The sequence below is a fragment of the Metopolophium dirhodum genome, chromosome 3 (genome assembly GCF_019925205.1).
Source record: "Metopolophium dirhodum isolate CAU chromosome 3, ASM1992520v1, whole genome shotgun sequence".
Taxonomy (NCBI): Eukaryota; Metazoa; Arthropoda; class Insecta; order Hemiptera; family Aphididae; genus Metopolophium; species Metopolophium dirhodum.
Window position 1 is genome coordinate 39184956 of NC_083562.1, and position 11236 is coordinate 39196191.

Genomic DNA, 11236 nt, shown 5'->3' on the forward strand with positions numbered 1-11236 from the left:
AAATAATACTAGATACTAGTATGACCAAAGAAAATTAGAATAAACAAATCTAAATTTGCTGTTTGGAAAGTTTTTGTGGACCTGTGGTGCACAGTGGGATATTTTCATAAAAATCCGGCCAAAATATTATATAAAAATTAACCAAAATTTGAATTTTTTTTTTGTGATGACTGCCATTTAGATTTATGTATGACAATAATTTATTCAATAGACGGGCATTTTGTTAATGTAATTAAACGTTTCTTTAAATGGTAGTATGGTACGAAAGGATTGTCTAAATCTATCTTGGAAGTCTACCAAAAATAATGTTGACATTTGTATTTGTAAATTTTGTTTTAATTCATATGCAGTGTTATAGTTAAAGTTGTATATTGATTTGATAATTTACAAAGTTATAAAATATGTTACATACTAAATCTGCATACTTCCTGGTGATGAGGCATTATTGTAAATGTGAAATCGGATATGGAAAATAAAATATCAGCTTAGCAAAACTTCTTGTACCTTCAGTCGCATCGATGCATCAGTATAACGCCATACTTTAAGGCAGGGATCGCCAATCTGTTCCACCAAGTGAGCTACACTAAAAATGTCAAGTATCCGATGAGCTACCTCTATTTGTTTACTATTTATATTATTACATGCAGCATAACATAATATTCTCCGTCGGAAAATTGTATGTTTTTCTTCGCTTTCAAATACTATATTTAGATACTGTGTATAGCTCAATATTGTACTTTTGCTAGTAAAATGTATAAATTATTAATTTTACGACTTTTGTGCGCTTCCGCAATAACCATCATATACCTACGATTTACATGTGTTATAAAATGCGTGTATTTTAATCACCTTCGACGATAATATACGCGACAATATAATATAATATAATGACTCGCGAATATTTTCAAAACTACGATAAAAACTGCAATAACATATTAGAATAATTATTTGAACAACGCGGTGCTTATAACACCACTTTATACCCATCTTAGTTAAAACGCATGCGCAGTTGTTCGCGTGACCTGTAGTGTACGCATTGATTAAGATCGTAGGTAATATAATAATAATACAAAGATCTACGAGAGTTCGATAGATGGCATTAAATAGAGACAGACATCGACCCGTCTAACCTACCCGTCGGCTAACGAGGTTGGAAGCTCGACAAGATAACCGAAGAGAAGACTGCGACCAGTTCACGACCGAGGTCGGTATATTATAATAGGCGTTATTTTTGGATCTATATTATAAATTATTATATTCGACACGACTGCAAAATTATAATAATACTATCTCGTTCAGAACGGGTTCGTTTGTGGCAAAAAAATACCGCGGTTTCAAAATAACTTTTAGGGCGATCGAAATGAAAACTCTAAGCTGTCCGCCGTCCAATCGGTTTTTCCGGTCGTCGTCGCTTTTTCGGCCTATTATTTTGTTCGCCGGTTTACTATTGTCGCCGACCACCACATTGCAGACCACAGACAACACTACTGAAACATCGTCATATCCCTGGAAAATCTGGAACATGTACACAAATGTCAGTATGTCCACCGTGAGTATTTTTCAACATTGGTTGAACCTATGACTACATATTTTCGTTACAAATTGCAATAAGACCTCATTAAACTATTCCGTTTGGAGCTGGAATGTTCGGAACGTAATAACACGCTAATAAGGTACAACACAATATATATTATACAGATGTCCAACGCTTTTGTACTTAAAGCATTTGAGTCCCATATTAACCAATTGAGTAAATAAGGTAAAAGGTCCAATAATAAAAAGATTTATGAATTTAATAATAAATAAATAATATAATATACACCCATGTAAAATATAGGGATCAAACTATATGTAATTATATATTTCATTGTATTCACTAAATTATATATATTATTATCATGTTTTTTACAATCAGGAGAAAACCAATACAAATATTAGAAAATTCACATAATCATGCACAATTTTTATTTTAATCGATCCCATATTAGCCAGTGTTATATAGTGGTCCAATAAATTAATTTTGTTTTGTGTTAGTATACGAAAATCGTACGTCCAAATCTCGACCAACCTGTTTGAGTCCAATCATTGGCGAACTTATAGTCAAATAAGTTGAAATAACCGCGCTTGAATCTAATAAGACGAGTATACTAGGCGCAAATAGCGTTTGGGATATGGGGGGCTAAAGCCTTACTTTGATAATATTAAATAAGCTTAAAACAAAATGTAGGAAATGTTTGATATTTTTGGGGGCTTAGCCCCTAAAGCCCCCCCACTATTTGTGCATATGCGAGTATAGTAATAAGCAAATACCTACTGCAATACTGCATAAATGTACCGATGGCCATCGTTTTATCGGTGATTAAAATATTACCTGTAATGTCGTTAATATATTGTAGTTAATTAATAATTTCAATGTGTTTAAAATCGTAATTATAAACATCCATATCAAATTATAAATAACGATTTCATAGATTTTTATTTTAGGTATAATATATAGTTAGCTCGTGTACCTATTATAATAGGTGCTTGATAGATTAACCTTGAATCTTCAATAATTCAAGTCTTCAATTCTGTAATCATTAACGAGGGAAAAAGATTTACGAAATATATATTGATTGTCAGTTGTCACTAGATGTCTAAATTATTTTCACTCTAGTCAGAATCTAAAAGTCTGGACTTGAAATTTGTAGTTCTTTAATAGGTATTGTCTTGTCAGATGGAACTGCTGAGAGCTTTCTCATTTCGACCATTAATATTATGAATCGAATTGGGTATCAAACTTACTTATTATACATTTATACCATGTTTTGTAGATTGTAAATATATTTTTCTTTAATAAAAACATAAACAAAAAAAATATCTGTATAAAATATTGATTTTAAAAGTGCCCAAAATGTGCGAATAAGTGCTATATAATAATATATATATATAGTATAGGTACATGGTAAATCTTTGATCGCATTCGTTTATCAAATGTGCTGATTTCCAATAAACTATTTTATTTTATATACATTTATAATTGAAATGGCACGACTATATTATAATAGCATTTTTGTCCACGACAGTTACCTATACATAAAAATTAATTTATATTCTTCAAATATTCCAGAAAATATTTCTTATATTTTAAATTCAATACGCAAACACTATAGCATATTATAAATTTGTAAATTTATTATATACAATGTATAACTGGTGTCTTCAAAATAATAAATATAATTTAATTGTATTAATATTTGGTTTCGATTGCTGTAGGTATATTAGGTATTGTAATAAATTGATGTAGGTACGTAAATTATATTAGAAATTATATTACTAAACTAGTGCACGTGTGTCAAGGAGAGAAACAAATAATGCCAACGAGCAATCGATATTTTCACGGTTTTTTTGCGATTAATATATTTACATTTTGCAGACTGCATAATAAAGGTACACCGTTCAATGCCAATCGCAATAACATTTTTCTCCATTTAATATACTTTTCTACGCCGGTTGAATTATTTTACGTACCTATAACACTTTTATAACGTTCAATAAAGGCAATCTGCGTTTTCTTTATAGTTTACGTTACAATATCTATTATAATGTAGGTTCGTCGATTCTGGTCCAAGGTGCCTATATATACTGCCTATATATATTATTAGTTGATTTGTTTATTTATATTAGGTATATAAGTATATTATATTTGCAGATATTTACCTATATTATATAAACATAAATCCAATTTCTTCAACGTGTCTTCAGAATATACGATTTTGCAAACTCATAGATATGAACTATTTGTATAGATTCGTCGAAACCCACGGTATTATTTTTGACGTCAATTGTGATTAAATTTAATAATTATGATTTATGATCTTCGAGACTGAAAATAACATCATATACGATATACCTAGTGTTATAACTATATTATACTTAAATCATAATAGTAACCCTTAGATATTTCGGTTTGTTAAAATAATATTGTTTGTACCGTAAAGGTGGACATCATCAAGAAAAACGGATACGCCGCCGAGATCCACCATGTCATCACGGAGGACGGTTACATCCTTGAATTGCATCGCATCCCCAGCAGCAAGAGCGGACAGAAGCCTACCAGAAATCATCCTGTCTTCTTCCATCACGCGTTTCTTTCGAATTCGGCCGGATGGGTGCTCAGCGGAGCTAACACATCTCTGTGTGAGTGATTAAGTAAAGCACGGTTGGGTAAGAAGATTTGGAAGGAAGGTCAACATTTTAGATTCCCAGTAGTTTTCAAAAGCGCAGGGAAAAACAAAAAAAAAAAATAAGGAAAATCTGGAACTTTTACGCAAGATTGGTTTTTGGTGTAACGTCAAAATTTTCAAAACATATTGCCTCATGTTGAGCTATTTATAGGCATATTAAATTTGCGATTGTTATTAGTTTTTTTAAATTGATGTCGATATAAAAATTTCACTCTGTCAAAAAACTTGAAAATGTAATACAACTATACAAGGTTCCTCGTAAGTTGTTGCTAGTGGAAATTAAAATAAGAGTTCAGCAATATTTTTTTATGAGCGCCTGAAGTTCGAATTTTGATAAAATATTTTATTTCGTAAAAATTACGAACATTTGCAAATTACTTGAGTTAGATATTCATAACATTTTTATTTTTTTATTTAAGATTCTAGTGGAAAGTAAAATTAAATTTTTAACCAAAAAATCTAAAAAATATATAAACCGTTTTTTTTTAAATAGTGATTTGAAATTAATAATAACAATATAAATAGGTATAATAAAAAATATGCTAGGCTGACAAACCGTCTCCGCTCAGAATCGTTTTTCGTATACTATTTCGTATTATATCATTGAATTCAAATTTGACACAATCCATTACAGTACCACTTGCAGCAGAGCGTCATCAACTTTTTAATTTTAATTTTTCACAGTAATTTAATATACTTTTAAGTTTTAACTTTTATCAGTTGACACGATATTATGCATGTAGTAGGTATATGATAAGGGAATAAAAAAACATAACAGGAAAAACTTATGGAAGAAATCAACACTTTGTATTACCTATGTGTCAAATAACTTTGTGTGTTTATTAATCATTATTGTAAGAGGTCACGTAACAGTACGACACCATTTACACTTCAAGTATCTACGAGGAACAAGTTAGGAATTTGATAAGGATTAGTGGATTGACGATTACAAAATACTAGCTGTGGACGCCTAACGTTGCCCGTGCCAAAGATTTTTTTTTAATATATTTGTAAAAAAATGAACATGCAATATGTCTACTACTTATAATAGTAATATAATATGTTACCAATGGCAACCCTATAAATAAACAAAAAAAACATTCATTTTACGTGAGCAGAAAACTGAATGCACGTGCGAGATACCCTCTTTGTATAGCTACCAATAGGGGTTAGAAAAATAAGCAATAAACACTCTCAAAGGCTAAAGAATGAAAGGAACTATATTGATAGAACTTTTATTGAAAATGGTCCAGTAGTTTTTTAGTCTCTAGCTAACAAACAGCCAGATAAATATCCATTTTTATTATAGAATATTTTATAAAAGCATTTTGGCTTCCCAGTATCATTTACGAGTGTAATGTTAAATTTTTTACGCCAGTGTAGGGTATGACAAATAAGCAAAGAAAATATTTTTGTATAATAATTCATGCTAGCGTGAGGGGAGGGGGGGTATACATACTAGATAGCAAGAGTCGGCAATTAAATTCTATGATGGTCCAGATAATTTGAAAAAAAATGTTCAAGGGCCAGAAAAAACTTAAATATTAGTTAGTTTAGGTACCTAATGTGTTTATTTTTGTGTTAAAAATATAGTTTAAGCTATTTAAAGCAAATTATTCAATATAATATAATATTAGCCAGTTTTTCTAAAATTTGGTACTCTTTGAGAACAGCTAATGTGCAGAGTGTTTTCAAAGTGGAGATCAGTTAATCTTTAACGAAGTTTTCCATATGTTTATGTGGAGCCAAAATACATCCGAGTACAAAATATAAATATAAATCTTGATAGTAATCGCTAGACGCACGTTAGAGTTTGGTATAATGCAGGTATTTACGCGTTACACACAGTCATAAAATAATATTATGATAAAACAAATTATAATATGTTCCTAATTATTAATTTCGTTTAGCCATGCAACTCGCCGACGCAGGATACGACGTGTGGTTGGCAAACAGTCGTGGTAACACTTATAGTAGAAAACACGTGTCACTGAACTACAAGCAAAAATCTTATTGGAATTTCAGGTAGGTACTTGTACAAGGTACATATTATAATATATTGTAAAAAAAAATAATATTATTATTATTATTATTGTTATTATAATTATTGCACGATAAATATTAGGTACAGTCGGTTTAAAATATTTATAGCATCTATTTATACAACATTTTTCAATTCTTTTTTATCACTCGCAATCGTAAATAAAAAAATAATGAATAATTGTGGTGTTGAGCAAATTTAATGCTAGAACACATTACTCCATTCATTCAGAAATTCAAATACTTCACCTCAGAATTATTTACCATATTTATTCGTCATTTTGGCGTTGTTGAATCTAAATAGATTATATCACAAAAGAAATATTACCTAATTATGCTTACAGCCTACAATGCCTATTATATATTATTATATTATTACCTACGTAATCGTAACTAAACTCAATCTTTGTTTTATATTGCAGTTTACACGAAATCGGAACGTACGATTTGCCGGCTGCGTTCGACTATATCCTGATGACGACAAACGCCTCGCAACTCCACTACATAGGTTATTCTATGGGCACCACTGTGTTTTTCATCATGGCTTCGGCAAGACCCGAATACCAGTCGAAAATCCGATCGCAAATAAGTCTCGCGCCGGTAGCGTATTTCACTCACTTGAGGTCGCCGATAAGATACATGGCTCCATATGCGAGAATGATGAACGTGAGTATGGTTTTGTATTTTGTAATAATTAGTAGGTATTTAGTACGATGTGAAAACAAATTGAATACGAATAGTTTTCTGCAAAAATAAAACTCAATAACACATCACCCTGAGCGAATCGATTTTACAGCTAGCGTGCCCAGTGCCGCAACTAGGTTTTGCGGGGCCCTGATGCGTAAAATGTTATGGGGCCTCTACTTGTACTCCAATATAACGAGCAGTTTTATTGCCGCAAACGGTGTTGACAGACACAAAAACAAAATATATAAATAAAAAAACACATCCTTGTAAAATCAATACAACCATCGTTCCGCTCAGAATCTAAAAATGTCATTTCTTGAATTGTTTGAATTATTTCTTTTTCGAATAACATCAAAATAATATCAATCTATTATACCTATACATTTTCCATTTTTTTTTTCAAATAATAACTTATTTAATTTTTCCTTTTGATGATGGGGCCCCCCATATAAATATAAAACCTGAACAGGGAATGCAATGCATACTGAGCGTGCCAACAGTGATCGTGGTGAGGATTTTTTTTTTAGGTTTTTGTTCGTCTGTGAGACGATTTCTCACTTTTATTCTACATCCCAGACAGCAATTTTTTGTTTAATAATATTATTATAACATTAAAATAACGAATAATATTAGTATAACGTTATTATAACACTGTTATAATATTATCATTACAAAATGCTAACTGGGATTTTACTAGGTATATTATTATTAAATGGACTATTTTTCGAACAGATCGCTTACCAAAGATTGACGAACGGAATGGTTCTGCCGCAGACGAGGATGAAAAAGATTTTCGCGTCGACCGTTTGTGCGGGGAAAATGATGCAGAAACTGATATGCCAAAGGGGATTCATTTTTTTCATCTGTGGCAGTGACCCGAAATACTTTAATACCGTAATAAAAAATATGAGTTCTAATACTTTTTTGCAATTTCCGCTGTTTACACTATAATATATACATAATAATACACGAGGAAGCTATTACTAGTTATATTGATGTTATTGACGGCATTCGTTTGTTGTCTTAGAAATTGATCCCGCTGATCATGGGACACTTTCCGTCGGGAACGTCATCCATGGTTCCCGATCATTTCGCGCAGATCAAATTGAAAGGTGTGTGCAATAACTATAGTATTTAGATTACAAAAATAAACTAATACGCATAATATTAATGTAATAGATATAAAATATATCTACTCGTAATAAATAAATCGTAAATTCTGTCATCAGTCCGTTCGTTTTTTAAATAAGGTATCTAATACAGCAGTTGTACCTATATCATACCTAATAACTTGGTTTCGTTGCAGACGCTTTTGGTCGGTACGATTACGGTCCGGTCACTAACGTGGAAAGGTACAATTCCACCGAGCCTCCCAAGTACGATCTGACATCGATCCAGGTGCCCATCACGTTGATGTACGGGAAAAACGATTTGGTGGCCGACGTCCAGGTGAGAGGTTTTAGCGTCTACAAATTATAATGCAGGAAATATTATCACCATCTACTCCACGAGTAACCTAATTTTTGATTTTTGCGCAGGACGTGATGAAACTGAAGTCACAACTGCCCAGACTGATAGATGCCGTGATGATCGACAATCCGTACTTCAACCACTTGGACTTTATGTGGAGCATAGAAGTCAATGAACGCGTCAACGATCCGATCAAGGAAATGTTGCGGAAGACCGACGATATGAACTGGGAGTACACGGGGCCAAATCTTCCGCAATCGAAGGATATTTTCAATGTCAGTGGCAATGTCAGTGATGGCTATATCGGTGCCAGTGCTGGAAATGTCAAAATCAGCGACAGTGGACATTTCAATATCAGTGACCGCGGTGAAAATTTAAATACCAGTGACAGTGGAAATGTCAATATCAGTGACAGTGGAAATGTCAATATCAGTGACAGTGGAAATTTCAATATCAGTGGCAGTGCGCATTTTAATATCAGTGATAGTGCAGGCGATGTCGGTGGCAGTGGAGATGTCAGTGGAAGTGGAGGTACCGGTAGCACTGGCAATATCAGTGGAAATGTCAATATCAGTGACAGTGGAAATTTCAATATCAGTGACAATGCAGGCGATGTTGGTGGAAGTGGAAATGTCAGTGGAAGTGGAGGTACCGGTAGCACTGGCAATATCAGTGGCGGCAGTGTTGCACCATTGGATTTGGATTACTTTGCGAAAAACTTGGGCAAGATAATCGCGGACGCTATGCCAAAGCCGATGGACCGCGAAGATGATGCAGCTGACTTTGAACGGGAACGGATCCTGCAAGAGACATTGTTGGCGGACTCCATCGAGTTTGTTCGGTCGGTCCAAAAGAAGTACGGATCGAAGCTGGTCTGGCAAGAGTCATCGACGCGTGCCACAGGTGACCGTTGGAGAATCGAACAGGTCATCAAGAGCCCAAATAACGCTGACTGATGAACGTCGGGTGAGCCGTGAGCGGCGTAAAGTTTAAATTCGTCTCTCAAGATGTCGCCCATCGAAATAATACTATACACTATAATAAAATATATTTTAGTATTATAATAAGCTATAAGTCTACAAAAACAATAACAGCAACTCTCCGAGTAGGTAAGGCACTAGGTTGTATATATTATATTTAATATTTATACCCAATATGAATACGGCGTAGAAACCTACCCATGTAATATATACACGCGTATTTGTATTTTTATATTTAACTAAAAACCGTGGTACAGCTGGTAGGTACATCAACAGTTTCGGAATCTATTCTTTTCGACAGTATTTTCAATCTTTTTGATACATACACTCAAGGGCAAAAAAAGAGTTAAAAAGTAAAAGTTAAGTTAATGTTAACTTTTTAACATTTAATTTGTATTAACTTAACTGATTTTTATTGATATAAACTTAATAAATAACGAGTTAATTCTAATCAAATCCAAGTTACGATAATTTATAAATAATTAAATGATAAATATAATACAATTAGTATTATAGATGATACACATGTTGCGTAAACACTTACTTTTTATTATTTAAACCATATTAAGTACCTACTGCAGGTTATTTAAAAATTAAAAAAAAATAATAACTCAATTTAAATTAATAAGTTAACTGTAAGTTTCCATATAACTTTTAACTTAACTGAGTTATAAAAAAAATTAGGGTATAAATTGACTTTTTAAAATTGTCGATCAACTTAACTTAACTCAATAAAAAATTATCATTAACTTGCCCAGGCTTGCATACACTAGTGATTTTACTTGGGCGTTGTGCGCTGTGGGTGGTTCATTACCGTGTTAAAAATTAGAATATTATAAAAGGGCTTATCAAATTATTTCTTATTATTGGAGCCTCCCCCCCCCCTAAAAAAAAAAAATGTAAATTTGTACTGTCGAGGTATAACTTTTATTTTACAGATTACCTATATTTTTTTATATTTTTCTACACGCATAGTTACGATGTTCAAAATTTGCAATGTCATTCTAACCTTAACCGTTTAATTTCAATTAATATTTCGTATACAGTATACTATAATTAGTTAGGATAGGTTAGGTAATATTATACAATATCGTTTTAAGTGTCAAGCAGGTGTGGCGTAATGAGCTCACTGTTTATTTAATGTGATATCTACTTAAAGTAAAACAAAATTTGATGACAATCCACTGCAGTTAAATGATATTATATTATGCAGTTTCCATGCATATAAATAATCATAATTTAGAAGTGTTAAACTTTTTATTGTTTATCTACTTTTACATTTTAAGAAACTTATGTGAAATCAAAAAAAAAATTTCCGAAGTTTTATTGAGAGTGGATAGTCTGGTCCACACGACCACACCGTAGCATGGATTGTACCTAAAAAAATGTATATAATTATGTAGGTACCTATTTATATTTGTATTTATATTCATAATATATTAATTGTTGGACTCAAAAGTTGTACGGTTATTATATTTTCAATTAAAAAATGACCACACACGAATAGTTATTGATTCAATTATGACCTCGACGTGATGCGACAAATAATACTATAAATTTATAAATTATTTATAAATTTATAGTATTATAATTAATATGATATTTTATTTACTAATAATGTTCATGATTATTGATTTATTTATTACCTATCGTATTTAACGACCATCGCATTTTTTCGCGTAAGCCCTAATCGGTGGATAGTAATATGTTTGATCGCTTGAACAATAAAGGCGTATGAAATGTTTTTTATTTCCACACGTACCATACTTTTTTAACTGTGACTCACTTTAGGCTTTTCACATATCTATTTTATTTTTACACATGGCATTTACA

The 11236-nt window shown here is 32.0% G+C and overlaps 1 protein-coding gene across 1 annotated transcript; it reads left to right on the forward strand.

The window, feature by feature from the left end:
* The first annotated feature begins 1064 nt into the window (after positions 1-1064).
* Positions 1065-11203, forward strand: LOC132940233 (lipase 3-like). The gene is made up of 9 exons (XM_061007708.1): positions 1065-1204; positions 1300-1549; positions 3981-4179; positions 6137-6251; positions 6689-6932; positions 7686-7847; positions 7981-8065; positions 8260-8402; positions 8492-11203. Exons 2-9 carry the CDS (start codon positions 1361-1363, stop codon positions 9377-9379), a joined length of 2025 nt encoding a protein of 674 aa, XP_060863691.1. The 5' UTR covers positions 1065-1204; positions 1300-1360; the 3' UTR covers positions 9380-11203.
* Positions 11204-11236: the final 33 nt, after the last annotated feature.

What these genes read in the sequence shown, in the direction of transcription:
- LOC132940233 (XM_061007708.1), top strand. Translation starts at nt 1,361, where the DNA reads ATGAAAACTCTAAGCTGTCCGCCGTCCAATCGGTTTTTCCGGTCGTCG. An exon ending in CATATGCGAGAATGATGAAC is followed by an intron (nt 6,933 to 7,685) that starts GTGAGTATGGTT and finishes TTTTTCGAACAG; the next exon opens with ATCGCTTACCAAAGATTGAC. An exon ending in ACCCGAAATACTTTAATACC is followed by an intron (nt 7,848 to 7,980) that starts GTAATAAAAAAT and finishes TTGTTGTCTTAG; the next exon opens with AAATTGATCCCGCTGATCAT.